The sequence below is a fragment of the Neolamprologus multifasciatus genome, chromosome 9, assembly GCF_963576455.1.
Source record: "Neolamprologus multifasciatus chromosome 9, fNeoMul1.2, whole genome shotgun sequence".
Taxonomy (NCBI): domain Eukaryota; kingdom Metazoa; phylum Chordata; class Actinopteri; order Cichliformes; family Cichlidae; genus Neolamprologus; species Neolamprologus multifasciatus.
The window spans coordinates 807,338-834,054 of NC_140447.1; the positions used below are offsets into that span (position 1 = coordinate 807,338).

General features: G+C 40.7%; 1 protein-coding gene and 1 long non-coding RNA gene across 5 annotated transcripts in view; one reads left to right on the forward strand and one right to left on the reverse strand.

Moving 5' to 3' along the window:
• Positions 1–26,717, reverse strand: part of hecw1a (HECT, C2 and WW domain containing E3 ubiquitin protein ligase 1a) — a 103,035-nt gene that overhangs the window by 60,120 nt on the left and 16,198 nt on the right. For all 4 annotated transcript variants that reach the window (XM_085173339.1, XM_085173340.1, XM_085173338.1 and 1 more), the window contains 4 exons: positions 24,030–24,351; positions 21,841–21,948; positions 7,205–7,299; positions 733–808 (listed from right to left, as the gene is read on the reverse strand). In XM_085173339.1, coding sequence (XP_085029465.1) covers positions 733–808; positions 7,205–7,299; positions 21,841–21,948; positions 24,030–24,351 — 601 coding nt within the window. The remainder of the gene's footprint in view (positions 1–732; positions 809–7,204; positions 7,300–21,840; positions 21,949–24,029; positions 24,352–26,717) is intronic.
• Positions 1,545–2,070, forward strand: LOC146510740 (uncharacterized). Its single transcript, XR_014876231.1, has 2 exons — positions 1,545–1,643; positions 1,935–2,070. It is a non-coding gene; the product is annotated as an uncharacterized LOC146510740 (long non-coding RNA).

The window sequence follows — 26,717 nt, forward strand, 5'->3', positions numbered from 1 at the left end:
TAATCTGTAGCTCTGCTCTAAAAGAACGTACGTACCTGGACCCGCCTACTATCCTCGGAAACGTAAAATGATTGGCTAGAATCTAAAGTGTATCACAGCTCAGGAAAATAAAGCACCGAAATAAAGCACCGAAATGTGCGCTGCTCATACAACCTGTGAACGCACAGTTAAAGGGTTTACAGTGGTACGAACCCCTGAGCCTCCATAAAAACATTGTTCCTAACGTACTGCACGAGCCTCTGTCAGAACTGTCACAAGAACATAATGGCGTTAGCTGAGAAAGCTGTTAACTTGGTGATGAACTCTGATGTCAAAATGCTTCGGATTAACATAACGAGTTATTCCAAACTGCCTGGATTATATCGATATTACTTTGCATGTACTCACTCGAGAGGATGAGCCACAGGGATGTGTAACCATGCTGTTCTCTCTCTGCAGCTGAGCTCTGGCTGACTTTTCCCAGCAAAACCTTCAGGGTGTAGCAGCAGCTTATTTAAACCGTCTGTTAACCTTCATAGGCAACTGTGGAGTGTCTGCAGTTGCTAAAAACTGTTTCTCATGACGAGCTGTTTCTGTGTATCTTCTGTTTTGTTGAACGGCACAGGAATGCAGAGGAAGCCCAGATGTCAGATTTGTGAAGCTGAACTAAAATTTTTACTATATATTCTAGTTTGGATGTACACATTTGTAAAGTTACACACAAGTCACTGTAGCTGAAGTGAAGCAGCCTACCTGACAGGTTAAAGTTAATAAGTCTTCTGTTGCCCAATCCATGGTTGACTTCAGGACTGACCACTGGCTTCAGTATCTGGACGCACACACACAGATGTGAAGAGTTAATAGGTGTTCGTAAACGAAAAGAACACGGTCAGAGAAACGTAATGATGCATGCGCGTTTAGGCCTGCTTCATTTCAACAGTGTTTGCTAAAGCTCCACTGTCAGTGAGGCCGACAGCGTGCTCAGATCAATACTCTGTCCTCATAATCCTGGAAATGGAGGGGAGTGTAAAGACTCCCATCGTTCATCTGCTTTAACATATAGCACCCATGTTTGACTTCCCTTACATACCAAAGCAATAGGAAAAGGATTGTAAGGATATCCAAGCCGTTTCCTACTAAATTTTTAAAGGATTTACTACGTTTAGAACATGTGGTAAAAAACGTTGAATTAATTTACAAAAATATCTGTATATCACAAGCACTTGATGCTACAACAGCTGAGAAATGACAAGAGCTACAGCCGAGCAGCTGAGTGTGGCTGTAGATGGTAGTTCTAACCTCAGTCCTGATCAGTGCAAAAGTCTGAGCCACCTCTCACTTCTTTACACGTATGCCCTCAAGTTCTTTCAGTGTTTCTTTTCTTTATCACACTTTGAGACAGATAACAGTTTCAAATAAACAACCAGTAGTTTGAGGAGGCATCCTCGGTGGTTGGGCAAACAGATAATTCTTCATTGTATAGTATAATGTGACCCAGTCTTGTTGCAGTAAACAAAAGCTGATCAAATAGTTAGTCTGTGGAAACAAAATAATTATTGATGCTTATGGATTCAAAGGAAAAAGAATTTAGTAGCGCTGCCACGTTTGAAGCATTAGTCAGGAGGCAGCACTGTGCTTAAACTGGACACTTAAATAAAGAGAAGGTCTACTGAAACATAGGTTTAAAGCAGTATGTTGTGAAAATATGACCCTTTGCAACACTTTGTACTTTGGGGGTCATTTTTGTCCACGAGGACCCAGGTGTTATCAAATCCAATAAAAACCCCATAAATAAATCAAATTACTTAAACTTATTCCAATCATACATAACATAGTAATGAATAACTTCTGTTATTTTCAGACCATTTCATGAATAAAAAACACATTTTTGATAGCAAAAAGATTTCTTTAGAGGACAAAATGACCCAAGAACAACACAAGAGTTTAAATAAGAGGTCTACTGAAACATAGGTTTACACAGATTTATGAGTTTGTATTTATAGTTACACTTCTGTTGCATAAAAGCTTTTTTTTTTGATACACAAAATGCTGCATCACTCTCAGCACTTATGCGACTGACTGGAAACAAAACAACAGAAACAATTCCAGCAGAGAAAACAACAAGATAAAGGGATGAAGGAAATGACAGATGTTTAGACCAATTCATTTTAATGAGATGCTAATCTGCCTTGCTGAGTACAGTTATGGAGAGAAGTGCCACCGTGGGTCTCTGCAGTGGGTCTAATCTCACGATAAACCAAATGACAAATGCATCCATCTGTAGCGCACTTTATATCATTTACCACCCACTTCAGAGAAAGACCAAACACTAAGACACTTTAAAAGTATAAAAGAAAGGAAAAGTATGTATAATTCATGAGCATCCTTCAAGTGTTGCAAGAATCTTAAATGTAAGACGAGACTGATTCTATGGAAATAACAGTACCCCTCTCTCCAACCATTGCAACCCCGAAAGAGAGCTTACATTTACAAAGTGCATCCCCATCCGATTGCAGGTCAGACACCCTGGTATTAAGATATTTTAATACACCCCACTGCCTTTGAAGACGGTAAGGCTGAGTGATCTAAATCAGTTAGCGTGGATGAGCAGAGAGACAGGGAGTGGGAGGGTAATGTTAAGTAGGTTATGTTAGTTCAGCGTTGAGGGTAGGGCTGGTGGGGGTGGACGGGGAACGCCATCGTCTAATGCTGATCTGTTGGCTGCATTTTATGGGACTAGTGCTTTTTGCACTTCAGTGAAAATGACCCAGGAAGTTGCTCTGACAGTGCATTTCATAAATGGAGAAGCGTTTAAGTAAATGTGTTTTATCTTTTAGCTGAACTCTGCTCTTAAAAGAAAGTCATGAATTGTTGTTTGGATGTGGTGGTGGTGGGGGAGGGGGGTGGAGGCAACACTTCATGTCGCAACCTAAAGAAACTCAAGAACATCTAAGAAACAAAGTCACTGGCATCAGTATGGAAAGCGTTACAAAGCTATTGCTATGGCTTTGGGACTCCAGATGATAGACATAACCACTATATAGTCACCCACAGGTTTCTGATGCTTCAACATTATCACTTTTGCTTTCTTTTTTGAGACAAAAGTAACCATATTTGGACATGTTTGGTGGTTTTTTTGGTGATTTGGTTTTGTAGTTTATTCATCAATCGGTATAATCGAGTAGGTCCTCTGGTTAAGATTAGAAAGGTAGTAATCTCATTAAGCTGCCAAAGAAAGACTTAGCTCATGTTCTATCAACAAAAGAGCACCACTATCTGTCCTAGGCAAGACATTTACTCAGATATTCTTTAACAGAAAGAGCTGACTGATTGTTACCTCTGGGACCACTCTGCTAGTTTTTGCAAGACAGGGTCCTCCACTAACCACGCAGGAAAACTGTGACATGTGATGAAAGTTCCCTCTACACATCAGCATTATAACTATGAGAAAGCAGCCAGGCCTACAAAGGGATGACATACAGAGTACTCCATGGACAACGAATCAAAAGTTCTTTTCAGGAATGGAAAAGAGACACACATGTGGGGCGATCGTGGCTCAAGAGTTGGGAGTTCGCCTTGTAATCGGTTCGAGCCCCGGCTCGGACAGTCTCGGTCGTTGTGTCCTTGGGCAAGACACTTCACTCGTTGCCTACTGGTGGCGCCAGTGTCCGGCAGCCTCGCCTCTGTCAGTGCGCCCCAGGATGGCTGTGGCTACAATGTAGCTGCCATCACCAGTGTGTGAATGGGTGGATGACTGGATGTGTAAAGCGCTTTGGGGTCCTTAGGGACTAGTAAAGCGCTATACAAATACAGGCCATTTACCATTTACCATGTTGTCTCCTTTCCTGTTCTGCTACCATGTCGAAGCTATGGCAGTTGGTACAAGGCTATACCTGGAGAATCCCAGTTGTCTAAGACAGTGGTCCAAGGAGAGCTTTTGCTGATGACCTGTCTCAGGTAAGGCTAAATAAAACTATGCGATGCTAAAGCACAGCAATACAGCATCATCAAATAAACTTCTAAAGAAATGTATGTTTGGTCAATTTCTTTGTTATAACTTCTTCACAATAAATCTTATACCAGTGCAAAGCCTGTTTATTTCCTCTTAAATAGTGCCAGGCTTGTAAGGAAAATGCATTAAATGAATAAGGTCCTCAGCAGCATGAGAAAGAACCATGCACGGCTCCAACAGCCTGCCATGTCTTGCTCATGCTGTCACTGGCTTGGTTACACACCGCTATCCCATTCTTCAACCAGCATTTCTCTCTTATGACAAATGCTCTTAAGTATCAGTGTTTCTTGTCTCTTCGAACCTCAATCTTCCAATCAAACGAACAACACCAAGCAACAGTCAATAGCAGAATGAGCTGTTTGGCACCAGAACACAAGATTTGGGAGATTTTTCATGGGTATAACCCACATACTCAATTCTGCTGCTCAACCCATGAATGCTTGGAGCGCTCAGAAAAAGTAGAAAAGCACTATTTACCATTTAGGTATAAGATTTATTGCCAAGAAGCACTTTTTGTAGTACATTTTTTAACCACTGGCTAGGTTTTGTGCATAATATATCAGACAATGATCTACATATGACGATGATAAGCTGACTCTACATTTACTGCATCACAAACAATTTGACACGTCTATTAAGCTGATGCAAGTAAACCAAAGAGATGAACAGAAAGGAAACACATGAACAGGTTGGAATAGATATGTACAGTTACCCATGTTATCCAGCTTAGCCTTGTCCTCCTACCGCTCCTGTTAGGGTGACTGGGAGACAGTAGCCCCAGCTGGAGACACATGCCATCCATCACACACGTACACAAACAAACACAATGTCTTCTCTCTCTGGTGCATCTGACAGTTTCTGACTGGCGACAGTAAACAAGCTCAGACGATTCACTCTGTAATGCTATCCCGGCTCTCCATGTCCTTTCTTCTCATCTCCAATTATTTTCCTTCTTCTTCTTGTGTTGTGGGAGTCTCCAGCCGCATTAGCACTTGTCTCCAAATACCTGAATGACTTACCTGAACTGGACAGGATTTCTGCTCTCTCTACTTGTTCCCTCCCTTCCTGTCTTTTTTTCTGTGGTGGTTATTTTTATTCCTTTGTCCTCAGGAAGCAAGTACAGATCAGGTTCTAGGGCCATCAGCATTTCCAGGGTCCCACAGCAGCAGAATGGGAAGGGAAACATGGAAATCCAATAACCCTGTCGGGCACCCTCTTGATGACAGCAACTGACTGATACAGGCCTTAGGACAATGCTGTGTGATACACCGATGAATAATAGGATTGTTAAAAACACTGCATTTCTACATAATTACTGCTTATACAGTGTTCATGTAACAGGGTCATAAATCACATTGTTATAATTACCCAAAATGTGTTCTAAACCCCCAAACCGTTCCTTTTATACTTGACTTTTAGGACCTCCAAGCCTATAGTTATGTTCATTGTCAGTTAGAGCCCCTCCTCATTCTTTTCTTCTTCTTCTTTGGTGCAATCCTAAAAATACAGTGTACCCCTTTTGCCTCTCCCCTTTTCTACATTTCCCCTGTGGGAGAGGTAGGTGTCATTTCTTTCCAACACTTTAAAACGCTCATATAATACATATTTAGCCACCTGGATGTTTCTGATTGCGATTTTAGTTCAATTATTGTCATTATTAAGCCTGTTTTTGTTAGATGTTATAAGTGTGTAGTATGTATGTATCATAAATGTGTTTTAGGCGCCATAAATGCTAGCATGAATATATACTTCTTGCTAGCTTGGAAGTTGTGGTGGGTTGAGCTAACCCTCTTCCCCACTGTTTGTATTTGGTCGTAGGAGCTGGAGTGGGCAAATTATTTACTTGGAGGCCTTTCTTTCTTTTACCTTTTTTATCAAGTATGTCGGATTTCATGTTGTTGTTTTTGTTTTATCTTATGTCAAATATGTTACGTGTAAATGCATACTTTATGTTTAATGTAAAAATAAATGCCAGCCTTTTTCTACAATTCCCCTGTGGGAGAGGAGCTGGAGCGTTCTTTCTTTTACCTTTTTTATCAGACACAACGCAGAATCACACCGGTTACATTCACGCACTATTTGACAGCATGAGATTTACACCTTGAAAAGTCACTTAGTGCACAGATTTGAAGAAGCTTGAACAGATGTGCCTTTCTTACAGCAAATATCAAATACGAGGTGAGGTACCTCTGTTAAAAAGGCAGTTCGTAAGAGTTAGCAACATTAAGAGATGCATTTTAACCACAGGTTGAGTCATTTGGTCTGCTGTGGACTGCAAGTATTTCTTCTTGCCTACAGTATTTCTGGAGCATCCTAAAGTGGATGTATGGACAGCAATCAACAAATAAGTGAAGCTCAATAAATGTTACAAACTCAAATAGTTTGAAGGACTCTCTTTTCACTATCATTTCAAACATTTTGTTCATAATGGGAAAATACTTTTGGCAGCAATATGAGAATGTTATAACCTTCAAGTTGTAAAGTATGAGCTGTGTCGGCTTGCTTCCAGCCCTCGACAGTGACACTGTCTCCCATTTAAGAGGCTTGGTTAGCATTAGCTTCATGGTAAATAAGAATGGCTTCAGGAACTAGACAACGACAGCTTTCAAATTAAGTCTCCTTCATGCATTTTGGCCTCACTGTTCTTCTGTCAAACAATTTCCAGTTGGATAGGTGAAAACTTCATGTAAAGGAGTAATTTGAGTTTAACCCTAGCCCTTGCCCTTAACCCTAAAAAGCTCAACTGGTGGACACTGCGCTAGCTAAAATCTGTCTTTAATAATTACTGTGTTGCTTGTCTATAACACCTTTCTATCACCATGACCTTCCTATGACACTAAAGTATGGGTACTGCGATAAGGTCTATACCAATAAGCATCTCTCCGTGTTTGCTAAGTGTTAAAGGGACAAATCAACTCTGTGCTGTTTAACCTCTGTTTGGGGTTTAACTGTAAAAGCAGTCCGGTTTTTGACATGTCAGATGCAAGTTTACTCAGTGGATCAAGTTCATTCAGCATAGGTGCAATTGCAGCTAACTTATTTTAAGAGCAGCTTGTCTCTTCTCTTAAAACTTGAATGACTGACCTAACCGATGGAAGTAAGCGCTAATGAATAAACCGAACTGTCATTCCCAGCGAGCCACGAGACACTGAGTGAGAATCTCCACAAAGCTGCATGGGTCACAATAAGGAGATAAAGTGCTGAGAGACTCACAGGCGCTGAGCCCTTCTTGATGATTACACTGGGTGTGGTTGCCCTCAGTGCCCCAGTGACACCGTGGTAGTACCTGAAGCAGACCTGGGTCTCAGCTGTGGAGAAAAAAATGGGATTAATGATGATGGGGAAAACACACAATGCATAAAATACAATACAAGATATATGAATAGAATCTGGTAGTGATGGTTGCTGCAGAAGGATTTAAAAACATCTTTAATTCCAATCAGAGAGATGATCTAACAGGTGTTTTTAAATGAATCACACAATTACATTCAATTTCCAGTTGTACATGGTCATTTATTGGAGATAACTATAACATCTTGCAGCAGAGGGTTGTAGATTTTGGCTCAGCTTCTGGAGAAGAGATGGGGAGCACATGTGCTCCCAGTCTAATCAACCTCTTCCCTTTAAGGCAGGGGTGTCCAACTCCAGGCCTCTAAAACCTACAGGACACCGGTCTCGAGGCCTGGAGTTGGACTCCCCTGCTTTAACCCTTTAAGACCTACCATAGAACCAAGTCCGCCACAGCTTACTTTATATTTTTACATGCTGTGGAGCCATTTTTGGGAGCATTTCAAGTTGCTATACATCAATACAACCATTATAGCCCAAATTTTATAATATATTATTATTATATATTATATATTTTATAATATGTCTGCATTAAGTGCATAATAATTACATAAATTGCAAAAAAGTGCAATAAACTACAAAAAAAATTTAAAATCATTTTTGTTTTTTTAACATATATTTCTAGTTAGAGAAATTTAAGAGGCTTATCCCTCAAAACTGTAAATACAAAAAAGTTGCACAAAATAGTTTCCCACCACAGGAAATTTATTTTGAGTGTCTTCATAGTTTTATTTTTGAAATACACCAATTTTTATACACTGCAGGAAAAACGAAAATAAATATTATAATGCAAATTTGCAAAAAAAAGCAGCATATGCATCAAAATAAACTATTTCCAGCAGTGCAATATGAGTCCTAAGCATCCCAGAAACGACTCAAGAAGTCATAAAGTCAAACATAACTTTTAAAAACACCAGTATAGGTTCATGAGGCCCTGATGGTAAAAAAAACTACATTTCCGGAAAATGACGTCACTTCCAGTTTCGGGCAGGTCATGGCGGACATGTGATAGGAAGTGTTACAAACAGCTGATCGGATCGGCAAAGCGTGTTTCTGGAATATTATGTTTGTGTTGCTGCAAGTGCTTTTTATGCAGTTTTTGCAAAGCTATATGTGGAAGGAAACTGTGACCGAGGACAAGCTGATGGCATAAGATGTAAGTACAACTCCTCCGGTTTCATATGCAAAAAAAAATATTGCGCTAGCTTACGTGGTTGCAGAGCTACCGGAATTTAAAAATAGTTAAGCAAAACAGAGCGTGCCCGCTCCAACCGGCTTTAAAGGGTTAAGTAGTGAGCTGGACCCAGCTGACACACGCAGTTTACAGCAAAGCATCAGCTATGGAATCTCTGAGTGAAGATCAGTTTTCCTGAACTGGGGTTTGAGAATTCGTGTGCTTTGCCTTGCCAGGCAAGCTCCAGAAGAACACAGAGTTTAGATTTCTGTAGTGTAGGCCTGTGCAAAGTGGTAAACTCTGCTGGTCAGCCTGGTCCTCGCTTGGATCTGTGCCGAAGTGAACCCAGAGGCAGCCTCAGATTATGAAAAAAAAGATTTGGTTTGGATGTACGTGTATATATAAACATTTATCAGTTTAAATTAGTTTATTTGTTAACTATTCAGTGACAGCAGTGACAAATCACTTGCTGGCTACTGAGAAACGAGAAGGACAAGGCTTGGGTTGTATGTGTGTGCGTTTGGGGGGGACACACAAGCAGATTAAGGTCATACTAAAGCTCCATGTTTTTCTGCTCTGTCTCAAACATACTCGATGCTCTGACAAGGAAAAGGGAGCAGCAAGACCGCATGCAAGCTTAGCTCATGTTAACTATTCCAGTCGTTTGGCTTCTGAGTAACGTCTGGGAGAGAAAGTATATACTAGAATCTGGAAAATGCACTTAAAATAATTAAAGTAAACATATGCTGTGACTCTCTAATTGTCTGTAACACATACTATCATTAGGTTCTTATGGCTCGTACATTAATAGAAAAGCAGGACTTTACTGTTGTTGATGTTGTTGCTTTTGAGCCAGTTGGTATCCAGCTGCAAACAGGGGATCATTTTCCACATGAATTATTCAGACTACCATCACCATTTCTCTAATGACTGCTTGTTTCTAAAAATACAGAACATGGTGAAAAAAGCAGACTCCAAAGAAACCATTACTCACTGGTGTTCATTTTGTCCAACCAACAATTCAAACCTCGGTTTTTTTAGAAATACAGTAAAATGATTAAAATGAGTGACAAAATCCTTAAATTCTCATTTACAGTTTACCATTTTATGTAATTACCAAATCCCTGCATGCATTACAACCTTCATATTACGAAACCAGTTAAAGTGGTCAGCATAAGTGGACACTGTAAGTCTCAGCTTCTGACTGGAGAAGATTTTCAGTGTGACTGAGAGTACTGCTGCTTTCAGGACACGACGTAAAACCTTTTCTCCCGACTCCTTATCAGGGGCTGGGTCACCGCATTTTGTGTTATTTTGTATTGTTGATGTCTTATGAGATAATGTTTAGTTCTAGTGTTATTATTAGTTTGTCTTGGTTGAGTTTTAGTCTGGTTTATGTTTTTTCTATGCTTCCCCGTCAATGTAGCGTTCCCTTGTGTCCCTCTCTCGCTCCCTCGGTCTCTTGTGTCAAGCTTGCTTGTCCCAGTTCATGTCTTTCCATGTTTCCTGTTTCATTTTGAACGTCTCTTGTTTCTATGTTCAAGGTGCTTAGTTTTACTTTCCCCCTCATGTCATGTTATTTGTGTCAGCTGTGTTTCCCCAGGTGTTTCCACTTCCCTTATTCTTATTTTCAGCCCATCTTTCTATACTGTAGTACCTATGTTAATGGCTAGTTAAAGCATGGTAGTTCTATGAAAGCTGAAATGTTGAAAAAAACATTCAGGTAATGAATGAACTAATGAACACACTGGAACAATTTGAATAATGTTATTCATTCTGAAGATGCCTGAGATCATTATTTCATCCCACTTCACACTGTCAAAATTAAATATTTAGGTATCATCCAGCAACACACTCAGACAGAAACTGGTTCACCCGAAAGACAAAACTCCTAAACACAAACTTAACAATGTGGTGTATGCTGAGAGACCAAACAGCCACTTCACAAGCGCATCGCACAACATAGAAGAGCCACCTCCACAGGACAAGACTCAGCAGTTCATCTGCATCTAAAGGTCAAAGGTCACTCTTTGAGGATGCCAATGTTCACATTTTGGACAGAGAGGACAGATGGTTTGAAAGAGGAGTGAAAGAAGCATCTATGTCCACTGTGAGCGACCATCTTTGAACAGAGGCGGTGGTTTACGACACCAACTCTCTGCCATCTATAATCCAGTTTTGAGATCCCTCCCCAGACGCCTTAACGCCCACTCACACCCTGGGCCATCTGACCTCAGGAAATCACATGATAGGGTGGGGCCCGGTTTCACAATGAGCTCACCCGAAACTCTGGCTGATTGGGACCCACACCCGCTTTCACACCTTGGCTCATGTGATTAGGTAGCGGATCATCAGGGGTCCTTTGTCCCTCTTTGGGGGGAAACCAAATCTGGGACTCTCCACCATTTGACCTTAGAACTGAAGAAGCGTCTCGGATGAAGGTGAAACGTCTTCAAGTAACTTGAAGAAGTCCAGACGCTTTTCTTTCCAAGCTCCTTAGACTACGATGACCTGGATGACTGAGAACCTTCACAGACCTTTAAGTATCAATATTTCCCCCAGACTGTCACAGCTTGTTAACCCCTCTGGTAAAAATGCTATTCAATTCAAATCACTTTTACTTGTATCACATCAAAATCCCAACAACAGAGGCCTCAAGACAAATATCTGTGGCTTAAGAGTAGACTTGTAGTCAACACCGCCTAAACCAAGACCAAGACAGACCGAGTTAAGACCAAGACAAAGACAAAAAAGTCTTTAAACTGCAGCCAGATGCTGCTTCGTTTACGGGTGTCAGCATATTTATGTGTCTTTGCGTTGCACTCGCACAGCCCTCCTCACCGCTGTCTACTGTCTCACTCACTTACTGAGAGGACAGACGGACGCTCCACTTGACTGTCGCGTTTCTCACCCTCTCTGTTTTTCACATAATGATATTATCCTATATCCTCGCATGTGTTTGGCCACAATATGGAGAATTGGAGCACAGCTGAACCACTGTGTGAGAGCTGAGCAGCGAAAGGAAACTAAGTGAGGAGCCGGCTCTCGCTCAATGGGAGTCGACTCTTCTGATTCGCTACAAAGCACTCTGTAAGCACGGCTCTTAGAGCTGATGCTCTTGCACATGACACATTATTGAACGTTGCGTTGTGTTTCATGGATACTGTTGACTCCAAATCTCCCGACCACTATGTCGATCTGAGACAGCAAGACCAAAGTCCGTCGAGACCAAGACCACGTAAAAGGGGTCTCGAGACATCCAACTCTACTTAAGATGGAATACGTCGTCTACCAATCGAAAGGTCGGTTCCCCCCCTCCTCTAGTATGCATGTCAAATTATCCTCGGGCAACATACTGAACACACTGTGTGACTGGGTGAATGAGGCTTACAGTAAAAAGTACTCTGAGTGCTCAGAGTAGGAACATATCAGTCCTTTTACAATAACAAATACCTGCGTACATACAGAAAACAATGAAAAACCGAAGACAAATTGATGATTGAATCCTTGCTTAAGAAAAAGACTTCACAACATCCATCCAAGTGAAAAACACTCTCAAAGAGGTCGTTTTGTGTAGGTTCTCAGTAATCCAAGTCATGGTAATCTTAAGAGCTTGAAAAGAAGGTGAATGCACTTCTGTGTGTTTTCTAAAGACATTTCAACTTTCATCCAAGCAGCTTCTTCAGGTCTAAAACCAAAAGAGTCCCAGGTATGTAAACCGTAGTGTGGGTTGTCCCTTAGGAGGTGGTCACTGACCCACATTCACAGCAAGAGTAAAAGATGGCCTCTTTCACTCCTCTTGCAAACCGTCTGTCTTCTGTGAACACTGGCATCCTCGAAAGAGTGAGCCTTATCTTTTACCTCAATAAGGGTTAGTCGAGAACTAACCCCTCCAAGAACAAGGTTACACTCAAGAGCAGGAATGCCAGATTAGAAAATACCTAAAAGAGTAAGCAGCAACTCAAAGCTGTTTGCATGTAGCAGACGCTCTGCAGAGCGCTCAAAGGAGAAAAAGAAGCATTTAATATACATGGGTCTCTGATCAACAGCAAGCAGAGGAAGATACTCTGACTTCCTAACTGTACTTTCTTACTTGAAAAGCAAAAACAAAATAACTGTACACAGCAGTTATAGCTGTGCTGTGATTCTGTTTATATTTATGTGTAAAATGATAACTCTGGGAAAAAGTTAAAAGCAACAAAAGGTCTCTCACTGTTCAGTCAAACTGTGCACAGCTGCTCTCTGTCACTCTGATAAGCCTTGCTGCACATGAGCACAACAGAGAGAACGAGGAGGGGGAAAGAGAGAGCTTTTCCTGCGTTAGGAAAGCAGCACTTTGTTGCAAAGTGTAAAGATACTGTCTACACACTTTCTCCATCACCATCCACTACATTGATATGAAAAGGCTAAACTCTAAAAGCTGGCAACACTGAACACCACAGTAATTAAATATCTGAGTACAGCCCTAATATTAAATCAAAACATTTGTTTGTTTTGGTTTTTTATGTCTAAACTAAGCAGTTTTTATATGTGGAAAAATGGCGAACAGGAAGATAAACTACTGGTTATATCAGCTAACATGTTGGCTGTAGCTTAAGGGGCAAAAGCTTGGCTAATACTGTAGGAGTTAAAACCCTGGCATACAAAGAAATTCAATTCAATTCAATTCAATTCAATTCAATTCAATTCAATTTTATTTATATAGCGCCAAATCACAACAAAAGTCGCCTCAAGGCGCTTCATAGATACAGAGAAAAACCCAACAATCATATGACCCCCTATGAGCAAGCACATTGGCGACAGTGGGAAGGAAAAACTCCCTTTTAACAGGAAGAAACCTCCGGCAGAACCAGGCTCAGGGAGGGGCGGGGCCATCTGCTGCGACTGGTTGGGGTGAGAGAAGGAAGACAGAAATGTGTTAGTACCAGTGGCACTGTACCTATCTATCTATCTATCTATCGGGGCAACCGTGGCTCAGGGGGTTGGGAAGCGTATCTGTAACCGGAAGGTCGCCGGTTCCATCCCCGGGCTCTCTGTCCTGGTCGTTGTGTCCTTGGGCAAGACACTTTACCCTACCGCCTGCTGGTGTTGGCCAGAGGGGCCGATGGTGCGATATGGCAGCCTCGCTTCTGTCAGTCTGCCCCAGGGCAGCTGTGGCTACAACCGTAGCTGCCTCCACCAGTGTGTGAATGTGAGAGTGAATGAATAGTGGCATTGTAAAGCGCTTTGGGTGCCTTGAAAAGCGCTATATAAATGCAATCCATTATTATCTATCTATCTATAAACATGTAAACTATGTAGTTTGTATTCAGTTAGCTGTTTTGGAGGCTTCTCCATGCTGACGAGAATACATTTCGAAGTAAGTTGAACAGATGTCTCAGATTAACGTAGCATCTTCAGTCATATGAAGGTAAAGTCACAGGAAAAATTGACTTCTACTTCCTGTGTAATAGAGGTTAGTGGGAGTGGAAACACCTACATGACTTCATGGTGGTATGGGTATTCTGTGTTATTTGTAGCTCTCTTACTCCTACGCACAATTCCCACATTCCTAAACAGAGTCACTGCACGCCATTTATGAATGTCTGCCTGCGTTTGCTCTCTCGCTGTCATGCTCGCTCTGTCTCCATCTCTCCCTCACTCTGATGATGGGACTTGTGGCCCATGTCTCTGTAATACCATTACAATACTAAGTGCCTCACAGGCTCAGTGCACTCTGTCCTTTGTTCATTTAGACTTTATATTTCAAAAGACCTCAATCCGATATCTCCACATTATTTTAAAAACACAATCACAATGCAGTCCAATCGAATGGGCCGAGTTGGTTCATGGCCTTCTTCCTCATTTGTTTGTTTTAGCCGGTGCTAAGATTGTCAAACAAAAAATAACAAATAAACAAGAACAACATGATATTATTCAATACTAAAATCAATTCTGAAATATATATAGAAACTCATTTACAATAGTATCAATACCATTTCAATACCAACTGCACTGTCTTTGTCTCCTCCAGCTGACAGCTGAAGACGGCAACGCTAATGTTCCCAACACTGAGCTACACTTGAGGAGGAATTTCAGAGGTCGGTAAATCTCTCCTTTCAAAAACAGTGACGTATTAAACAGTTATTATAAATGTTAACCTGGCCAGCAAACGCATCAACATTAGCCATTCAACTATTAGGAACTACCTGATATTAGCCATCTGTTTTCATTAAGGTAGAGGCTAGCGGACTGTGGTTAGATAAATCATTATTCCTGGATGAATGGGTTTTGGATGGAGCGGATTATGGACACATGGAGAACCAGGCTGGTTGCAGACTGTACAGCACAGCAGGTGAACTGAGTGTGGAGAAGTAAACTGAGCAAGTAAAGAGTTAAATCCAAAATTCAGTACTGGCGAGTAGGGATATGAAGCGACTATAGGCAACTTTTGTTGTGATTTGGCGCTATATAAATAAAATTGAATTGAATTGAATTGAATGGATGGGTATCGAAACCCAGTTCTTGTTGAGAACCAGTTCCCACTGTTTCAATTCCTTGGAATTGTTTGCCATTTTTGCAAATGATTCCCTTATCGATTCCAGTCGCCCCGAATGACGTCACCACATTGCGGAGCGTCATTTACCTGGCAGGAAACACGGCGCCTAAGCGGCTCAAATGCTCAAAAGTTTGGTTATACTTTACGAGAACGGATGACAACAGGGCAACTTGCAATACTTGCAAAGTAGATATTTCATTTAAGGGAGGAAACACTACGAATATGCAAAAGCATTTGCTCACAAAACACACGATGACCTTAAATGAATGTCGTGTTTTTAATTCCACTCCGGACTCGTGAATCTCAACCCAGCAGCAGCGGTAACGTTTGCACGTCCTCTCCCGTTAATGCAGCAGGTAAATAATCAACTAACAGTGCAGATTATGTTAGCGCGATCTGCCTTATTACAAACCTGCCATTACTGTGCATTTAGGTGACCATGATGAGACAGAGTCTGGCTCAGATGCTGGCAGTTCTCGCTGCAGTCTACCGTAGCGTCTCCTTTCAGGCCAGGATAGACGAATGTCACCGAGCAGTGACTCAGTTTGTGGTCAAAGGCTTGCACCCATTTGCCACAGCAGATGATTTTCGGTAAGTGAATGTGTTTAATTGTAGGCAGGGACATTACTGGATATTCTACTTTGTTATTGCTACAGAAGAATATTTATTTTATCGTTTTACATTTACAACTTTTTTTTCCTGGGGACCCTGTGACACCCCATTGAAGAGCCGTAGGCTCTGGATCTCTTAAGTTCTCACTGTTGGGTTTGTAAGGCCATGTTACTCCTAAATTTCTATCTTGTTCAAAGAGAAGACATAAAACAAAGTTCTAAGCTAATCGACCTTAGTGTTCTCCTTTTTTTAAAAAAAAGAAAAGATAAGAGAATCGATAAAGAATCGAATCGTTAAACAGAATCGAAAATGGAATCGGAATCGTGAAAATCTTATCAATACCCATCCCTACTGCCGAGCAGAGCTGAGGATGTAAACATTTGGAGACTGACGGAGCAGGGTGAATGATGGATGAGAGATGGATGAGAGGCTACAGTTAGATGTGGACAGGATGATTGTGGTGGGAAGTGGTTGGTGGCTCAGCTGCAGGGGAGGGGGTGGAGGGGAGGGTTTAGGGTGTGGTTTCAGGGGAGGCTGGTCATCATGATTGGAAAACATCACTAATGTGCCGGGGCCAGAGAAGAAGAGAGGTGGTAGTAGTGAGAGGAAGGAGCTGCCAAGCAATGAGGAGCTGAAAAGCTGCCGGTGAAAGCACAACAGTACTGAAAAGCACACTGTAAATGAAGACTCGCCTCACACTGCCGAGCGCGGGTCATTCCTGCTACGATCATAAACGTTAACTTTTCTGTTAGAGCCAACAGTGAGGTCAGCTTTAAAATGCAGGCAGTGACCGGTGAGTGCATCTTTTTGTTAGCATAACTAATATCACACTGTTCCATAATGCTCTTTTTCTACATTAGATTATTTAGATGTGTTAGGGTAGAGCAACATGCTTATTAGTAGTTTCTTGAATATATTTTAACTTCACAATCTGTAATCAAATGACCTAAACCATTTTCTAAAATGAATAATGATAATAATTTAATGTTAAATGCTTATTTTGTATTTATTAGTTAGTTAACGTATCAAGATATGACTTGTTACTTGTGCTGTTGCAGAATGGGGTCAAAATCTTCCACATGGTACTGAAAATGGTATCGAGTATTTAGTATTTTCCTTTGTATCTGTATTTACTTTAAAACTCGAGTATCATGACAACAATAACCAACAATTTAAAATAAAAAATAAAAAGCTCTTCAGCACCTACATCATATAAATATATTATTAACTGTTCTTATTATTTCCAAAGAACAGCTCAGGCACAAATTCAATCTAATAGAAAATGATATATGGATATAAGAATATAAAGCCATTTAAAACAGTATTGGTCCAAACTGACATAAACTACAGTACAGTGATACTGCCACTGATTTTCAGGTATACTGTGCTGTGAGGTATTATCACCGCATTACTCAGCATTATGCTGAATCTATGGATGAGCAAAACAGGCTCAAAATTATATCACGATATTTCAAAGACATTTGTGATAATGATATTTATGAATGCAGGAAAAAAAACACACACACAGCATTTTATTGGTGACTGCAGCTTGCAGGCAAACATACTGACGCGGTTCGAGGCTGGTAGCGGCTCTGGTTGAGCCATAACTCAAGCTTGTAAAATCAAGTTAAAACTGGCAGTTAACTTCCAATTCACACACAGTATAGCTGTCACTTGAGAACGCACCATGACAGAAACAAAATAATTTTTCATCCTCAGAAAGCAGGGGATGAATATACAAAGTTATCACAGATTTTCAAGTGTCAAGGACTGGAGTGTGAAGTAAAAAAGGAATTCAAAGAAAGCCACACGGTAAACAACAAGCCTGCCAGAGGTAGGAAACAAAAGATTTTAAAGACCCTGGATTTGGATTTCAGTACAGCAAACAAACATGATATTACTAAATATCATCAACAGGCTAAATGAACTTCTGTATATTGTTTAGATGAGTGAAATACAGCAAACAAACCAACAAACTAAATGATTTTACTATTACTAAATTAAAGCAATCTGTTGGTAATAATGGTGCCACTCTGCGTGGTTTGAATTATATATATCTAGACTCCAATTTGTCCATGTAAATGGTCTTCCTAACTCACTAAGGTTAATTATGGAGTTCCACAAGGTTCCATGCTAGGACCACTTCTATTTAGATTACACACTGTTTTTCAGGCTTCCCTTAGAGCTACATATTATCTGCATAGCAATGGAAATGTGTGCTCTCACTCCACACGACACATATTAAAACATTCCTGTAGTTAAACTGCAGAAATGTCTCTAAGACGTAAAGGCCTGACCTCCCATTTTCTGCTTCTAAATTCAGATAAAACTCAGGTTATTCTACTTGGCCCTTAAATTCTCAGAAATATGGTATCGAACCAGATGCTTACTCTGGGTGGCATTACCTTGGCCTCTGGAAACAGTGAGAAATCTTGGAGCCATTTTTGACCAGGCTATGTCCTTCAGTGCACATATTAAACAAATATATGGGACTGCTTTCTTGCATTGGCACAATAGCTCTAAAGTTAGAAACATTCTGTCTCAGAATGATGGAGAAAAACTAGTTCATGCATTTATTACTTCTAGGCTTGACTACTCCAACTCATTATTATCAGGTTATCCTAACAACCCCTTGAAAAGTCCTTCAGCTGATCCAAATTGCTTAAAGGCCTCCTTTACCACCCTGTAAACACATCACTACTTTCCATCCACTGTTTCCTCTAATAATAATAATAATAATAATAATAATAATGCATTTTATTTGAGGGCGCCTTTCAGAAACCCAAGGTCACCTTACAAAAAACAAAATTAATAAAAGGAACAGTAGTCACAAAATACATAAAATAAGTTAAAATTACAAAACAGAGCTTGACAACAGATAAAATCAGCATTAAAGCGAATAAGCCGTGAAAGCTCTGTTCCCCATAGTACTAAGGTGTGAGGAGGGAACGGTAAGATGAATAGCAGATGATGATCGGAGAGGGCGGGAAACAGTGGTGATATGGAGCAGGCCACACAAATATGAAGGAGCAGATTTATGGTAAATGGACTGATTCTTATATAGCGCTTTTCTACTCTCACGGAGTACTCAAAGCGCTCTATACAACATGCCTCGTTCACCCAATCACACCCATTCTCACAAGCACTTTATCTACACTTAGTGCTTTCTAACGACATTCATACACATTCATACTCCGATGGACGCATCGGAGAGCAAGTTGGGGTTAGTATCTTGCCCAAGGATACTTGACATGCAGACTGGAGGAGCCAGGGATCGGACCACCGACCTTCCAATCAGTAGGTGACCTGCTCTACCTCCTGAGCTACAGCATTTATGGATACACTTGTATGTAAGAAGTAAGATTTTAAAATTTATCCTGGCTTCTACGGGCAACCAGTGAAGCTGCTGAAGAACTGGGGTAATATGAGCTCTTAACAGAGCAGAGTTATGACCCGAGCTGCAGAATTTTGAAGAAGTTGGAGTTTATGAAGGGACCTTTTAGTGACCGAATAGGAGGGAATTACAGTAATCAATACGGGACGTAATAAGACTATGGACAAGGACGGCAGCAGCATGGGGAGTAAGGAAGGGACGGAGTCGGTTAACATTACGTAAATGGAAGTAAGCAGACCAGGTTATGTAATTAATGTGAGACTAGAATGAAAGAGTATTATCAAGTATGATAGCCAAACTCTTAACCTGAGCGGAGGGAAGGGTGGGAAAAGCTGTGGGATTTGGTTAAGATAGATGGTGTACCAACAAGTAAAACTTCAGTTTTATTACTGTTAAGTTTGAGAAAATTGGAGGAGAACCAGGATCTAATCTCAATAAGACAGTCTGAGAGGGAGGTAGGTGGGAGGGATGAACTGGGTTTAGAAAGGTAGTGCTGGGTGTCATCGGCATAACAGTGAAGATTTATATTATATTTTCGGAATATATAACCAAGAGGGAGCATGTAAATAATGAACAAAAGAGGCCCTAATACTGAACCCTGGGACACACCAGCAGAAACAGGATAGAGAGTTGAAACTTGAAAATAACTGACAGGAAGACAGTGGGGGAACCAGGAAGTCTACTTCAGAGTCAGGAGCTCCTAAAGAGTTAAGTTGACAGTGAATGTCTGAGATTTTACAAGTGAAAAAAGAGATAAGAGAGTTGCAAAAATCAACAGAATACATGTGGGAGGGAAATGTGTCTGGAGGTTTTGTAATTTTACTGAACAATGAATAGAGGGACCTGGAGTTACCTTCATTAGAACTAATTAAACCAGAGTAGTAAGCAGATTTGGCTGAGGCAATACAGTCCTTATAGAACAAAACATGATCATTGTACATTTCTTTATGTACAGTAAGTCCGGTTTTCTTGAATAGACGTTCGAGTTGGCGTCCTTTAGCTTTAAGGTGACGCAGGTCGGAGGTAAACCATGGAGCTGAACGGGAAAATGAGACAGTTCGATGTTTAAGGGGAGCAAATATGTTAAGAAGGTTATGAAGGTTGACATTATAATGGCAAACGAGTTCATGAGGGGTTGAGGAGCAGCGGATAGATGGAAGGTCATGGACGGCAGATGAAAAAACAGCTGGGTTGATATTACTAATTTTCCTAAAAGTGATATTACGAGAGATACAGGTTTTGGAAGCGGTTATGTTTGCATCAAAAGAAATAAACATATGATCAGACTGGGGAAACAATGTGGCTTTACAATGGGTGGGGGTAATGCCAGAACAACAGACCAAATCCAGGATATGACCTTTAGAATGGGTAGGAAATTTTATGTACTGTAGAAGCCCAAAACTTTCCAGGCAGGAGGTAATTTTAATTATAGGGATTTTATCATTGTCCATATGAATATTGAAGTCACCAGCAATGATCAGATTTGGAGAAAGTACAGAGAAATGAGTGAAGAGCAGAAAATTCATTTAAAAACTCCTTGTTTGGCTTAGGTGGCCGATTAACAGTACATATGATGGTGGGGGTAGATCCAGGAAGCTGTAGTGCAGTGTATTCAAATGAATGGGAGGGAGGGGCAGAGACAGGGAGAACTTTCCAGTGCTTCCGGTGAATTATCGCGAGACCTCCGCCCCTCCCCGAGATGCGAGGTTGACAGGTGTAAACAAACTCAGATAGAGTGGAGTCATTGAGAGAAACAAAGTCATTGGGCTGTTGCCATGTTTCAGTCAAGCAAAGAAAGTCCAACTTACGATCACAGAGGAGATCATGTACGAGATGTCCTTTACCAGTGAGAGAGCGGATGTTTAATAGACCAAACTTGATGCTGGAGTTACCATGCTGGACGGTTGGCTTAGTTGATCTAGCCAGGTGGGCCAGCACATTGTGGTCGACAGCCCGGTCAGTCTTGCAGGGAGGACGACGAGTTTTTCACCAGATGGACAATATTGAGTTAGTGTCACTTCCGCCAAAGCCCTCGGTGGATATACCTGCGGCGGGACTGGAAGGCGATGTCCGGGTAGAAGTATAGAGCCACAGGTGGAGAGACAGCCAGGCAAAAACGGAGCCGCAAACGATCCGTAGCAGAGTACTGGAGAAGAGCTGTCGCCGGGTGATGAATGATGGATAAAAAAACCCAGGTGAGCACGAGCCACACCAACACCCTGTGGATCCGCATCTTAATCAGGGCCGAGCACTGAACACAAACGGAGGGACCGAACAACCAGCTGACAGCTGCAGCACAAGCAATAGAAGCCCGCAAATATTGCGAAAACAAGTCAAAACAGGGTTGCACCTTAGATACTTCAAGGCGCAACTTGTCATCAGCAACTGAAAAAAAATTATAATAAAAATAGTAATAATAATAACCGGTGACCAGCGGCAGCCAAGCGCGGCAGCGTTCACTCGACCGGAAGCCACATCTATGTTTTGCCTGTCATATGGAGCAGGTGGTAGAGTCGTGCTTGTTTGAGATATTTGTTTTCATTTGGGTCACAAGTCACTAGCTGCTAATATCATCTTGATTGTAGTTTAACACTAAAGTTTTACCTTTTTGACACGACTGACTGCGTATGTGCACAATTCCCCCCAATAATCCAATATAACGTGAGTGACGTGGAATCGTTTGTTTTACTTTATATTATAAGCTGTTTGGTGAAAGACATTCACATTTTCTTAGAGACAAAGTGTTCCCTATATTAACAAAAAAAACATTTTTTATTACTCACGTTCACTGAAGTGGGAGCTCGAATCAATTTTCCAGACTATTTGTCCTTTGTGAGATCCATTGATGCCTCGGTTCTTGTAGTCCAGAAAGTTCTCCGATAACGTCTCATCTGGAAAGAAAGATGAATGAGAGCTCAAACCGTACTCCACGTCCAAGCTTCTGAATTTCTTTCTGTAATGTATTGGCAACAAAATAAAATGATAGCTGAAACTACTGGTATTCACTGGACAAGTGGAAATTCTTTGCTTTGAGAGAAAGTAAACTCTTCTAAGATTTTACATATCAGGACATGATTATTTGGCCCTTAGCACATCTGAAAATTAAACAAGCGCTTTATGTATGAATGTATCAGTCTGTTGTATCGTTGTGGAGAAATGTTGGCCCACTATTGATTTTAAACAATGCTTAAGTAGTTTTAGGTTTTTGATCATTCGCTTCCGTACGGCTCTCTCGTGGTCTTGCTGCGTCGTTTTAACAACACCACCATGTCCACCACAAACTCTTCTGTGTACCAGAAGGTTTCCAAAAGTGTTACTTTATTTAAGTTACAGCCCACTAAAGGTGGTTATACAACATACTGAATCATAGGGTGTAAATAATTTTTCACTCACTGCTTCTGTATTTGTCTTAGTGTTTATTAAATAAATAATTTATGATATAATAATATAACAATTATTTCTTCTAACATGACAGCTCATGTGCTGTTGCTCATCTCAGGTTGTATTTACCTCATTTTAAGACCTGCTAAGGCCTGATATGTAAAACCTTAGAATTAACTGGGTGTACTTTGTTTTTAATGTGACTGTATGTTTGCAGATATTGCCTGTCTAGAACAGACGACCTGATGCATGACATGCCTGCTTGAATGAAAATCTATATCACAGACTTCAGAGCTATCAGCTTTTTCAGAGAAGAGAACTGAAGTTACATTGTTGCTTTGTGTCTTAACCCTTTAAGACCTACCATAGAACCAAGGCCGCCAGGGCTTATATTATATTTTTACATGCTGTGGAGCCATTTTTGGGAGCATTTCAATTTGATATACATCAATACAACCATTATAGCCCAAATTTTAATAATATGTATGCATTAAGTGCATAGTAATTACATAAATTGCAAAAAAGTGCAATAAACTACAAAAAATTTTTAAATCGTTTTTGCTTTTTTAACATATATTTCTAGTTAGAGAAATTTAAGAGGCTTATCCCTCAAAACTGTAAATACAAAAAAGTTGCACAAAATAGTTTCCCACCACAGGAAATTTATTTTGAGTGTCTTCATAGTTTTATTTTTGAAATACACCAATTTTTATACACTGCAGGAAAAACGAAAATAAATATTATAATGCAAATTTGCAAAAAAGCAGCATATGCATCAAAATAAACTATTTCCATCAGTGCAATATGAGTCCTAAGCATCCCAGAAACGACACAGAAAGTCATAAAGTCAAACATAACTTTTAAAAACACCAGTATAGGCTCATGAGGCCCTGATGGTAAAAAACTACATTTCCGCGAAAATGACGTCACTTCCGGTTTTGGGCAGGTAATGGCGGACATGCGATAGTTCACGCTGATGGACTAGGAAGTGTTAGGAACAGCTGATTGGATCGGCAAAGCGTGTTTCTGGAATATTGTGTTTTTGTTGCTGCAAGCGCTTTTTATGCAATATTTGCAAAGCTTTATGTGGAAGGAAACTGTGACCGAGGACAAGCTGATGGCATAAGATGTAAGTACAACTCCTCCGGTTTCATATGCAAAAAAAATTATTGCACTAGCTTACGTGGTTGCAGAGCTACCGGGATTTAAAAGTAGTTATGCAAAACAGAGCGTGCCCGCTCCAACCGGCTTTAAAGGGTTAAAGCTTCATTAGCAAGCCTACATGTTACCTTTAGTCAAACAATAACATAAATGCATACAGAAAAGTAAGTAAGGTAAATGACTACAAGTGGTTTGTGCATGCTGTAATATCAGTTTCTAACTAACCACTTGTGCTGTCTATTTACACACATCTTTGATTTATTTTCCATTTTTAAACAAAGACAAATGGCACTAAAATCATGACGTGATAACCATCACAGCAGAGGACAGCAAACCAGAGTAGCATCCTGTACAAAAACAAATACGATTATTTTATTTTCAGAGTCAATATATTTAAAACTCTAAAATCTCAAAGCACGTGACATCTTACCAACTAAATACATCCCAATCCAGTCTCCAGCATCCACTTCTTCCTTGATGTCCCATGTGATCACCAGGTCTTCGGACTGGCCTATGATGTAGTGGGAAGAGCTGATGGTAAGAGTGGAACGTGCATCTGGAGAGACCAGATCAGTGTCGCTGGTGGAGCGTGACAATCCCAACATAAAAGCATCCTGGTTCAGGCCATTGACAGCAAAGGACTCAGGGCCATAGCTGTGCCGAACCGCATCCTTACAGCGCTGGCGGGTCTGGCTGCTGCGAGTTGGGGATGCCATGGCCGCCAAGCCCAGGAACCGATTTTGGTACAAGTTCTGCAACGACATACACAGAAAGAAGCTTTTAGCAGAATCAAAGCTACAAAAACACGAAGTACCTACAGTGGTTGAAAATTTGTGGCTGCTTTAAAACGTAAAAGTGCATTTTCATATACAATATAAATTTATTTGACCGGCTTTTGTAAAAACAAAATAAAAAATAGAAATAGAAATCTGTCAAAAACTCGTTTAAAACAATAAAGTGACTGAATTCATGTTTTTATACACATTTTGATCACTATGGTGGTCAGCGCTCTCTCTTATGCTGCAGCTTAGTGGACACCAAAACAAAAAATATCCTCAATATCAACTCGATCACACAGCTACAATGCAATGATGATGCGCTGATAACAGAAAACGGTCATGTATTTTAATGTTGTCTGATGACTGACGTCAAACACAGATCTTCTTCCAGCTAGAAGCAGAGCAGCTTGTGTTTGCTCACACAGCAATATTCTGTTAATCGTTTAGCAGATTGTTTTTTAACTGTGACCAACAGCTGAAATGCAAGCTACTAAATCAGTGTTAAATCAGCCTGCCAGTCATCCTGTGCCACTGTAGGGACGCACCACTGCCTCTGTTCTTCTAGTGTGACACTTCCAATCTAAAAAACAATCATGGAATTTACCTTCACCTTATTATTATGTGTGTATAGTCTGTGCTTTATCTCTTAGTTATAGTAAGTCTTTGTGCCCTAAGTTAATATGCTGATGTGTCAGCTTTAGGGCTGCCACAAACGATTATTTTGATAGTGGACTAATCAGATCATCATCCATTGGACGTAAAACATACAGCTTATTGCACCAGCAGCATCTGCTCTTATATAAATATCATTAGCCTACAGCTTGAAGTGTTTAAGGTATGTGCTAACTAAAAATAAAGACAAGATGATAGTTTATTAAAGTTTAATGAAATCTGCAGATTGTTTCGTTGGAGTTTAATAAACTCCTTGCTATCTAAAATATAACAGGACACCGGAGTAAATTCTCGAGCATCTCACACTTCTGATAATCAGCTGTCTGCTTGACGTTTATTCAGCTGTGTAAAAACTATAACTTTAATCTCAGCCAAACCGATTTACTCAGAAACAAATAAAATACTAAAAAAAGCCAAACAATAACATTTTTAAGTTATCTAAGTGACTTATATATGTTTAACCTGAGTAGCGAAAGACGGCGGTGGGTTTGAAAACGATTTGCCGGGAGTCCGGTGTTCACACGGCTCTAGTTAGCCTAGCCCCCGGCTAGCTATCGAGCTAGTGGGTAACAGACGTCTCCGAAAACGTCGGAGCGCTTTTGAAAATATGTGGTGTCTTGATAAACTGAGCAGATATTTGAGGTTTACACAGCTACATTCTCGCCTGAAAATATGTTAAAAGTTTATTTTGTGACCCAGAAAGAATAATAAGAGTAACATTAAAACTAACTAGCTGCCGCCATTGTTGGAAACTGAGCTGGGCTGCGCAATGAATTCTGGGACACAGCTTCTTCTTCTTCTTCTTCGGGGTTTAACGGCAGCTGGCATCCTTGTACATGCAGTGCTGCCATCTTCTGTTTCAGTCCGTTATTACACTCTTAAATCCTACTACTTATTCCTGCCTCTTTTGGGATCTTACAAAGCTTCAAACGACGCGTCGACTAGTAAATCAGTCGTCGACGATTTTAATAGTCGACGTAATCGTGACTAGTCGACTAATCGTGGCAGCCCTAGTCAGCTTGTGGATCCCATTTGAACACTGATACAGTGAGCCAGTTACAGTGGGGCAAAAAAGTATTTAGTCAGCCACTGATTGTGCAAGTTCCCCCACTTAAAATGATGACAGAGGTCAGTAATTTGCACCAGAGGTACACTTCAACTGTGAGAGACAGAATGTGAAAAAAAAAATCCATGAATTCACATGGTAGGATTTGTAAAGAATTTATTCGTAAATCAGGGTGGAAAATAAGTATTTGGTCAATAACAAAAATACAACTCAATACTTTGTAACATAACCTTTGTTGGCAATAACAGAGGTCAAACGTTTACTATAGGTCTTTACCAGGTTTGCACACACAGTAGCTGGTATTTTGGCCCATTCCTCCATGCAGATCTTCTCAAGAGCAGTGATGTTTTGGGGCTGTCGCCGAGCAACACGGACTTTCAACTCCTGCCACAGATTTTCTATGGGGTTGAGGTCTGGAGACTGGCTAGGCCACTCCAGGACTTTCAAATGCTTCTTACGGAGCCACTCCTTTGTTGCCCGGGCGGTGTGTTTTGGATCATTGTCATGTTGGAAGACCCAGCCTCGTTTCATCTTCAAAGTTCTCACTGATGGAAGGAGGTTTTGGCTCAAAATCTCACGATACTTGGCCCCATTCATTCTG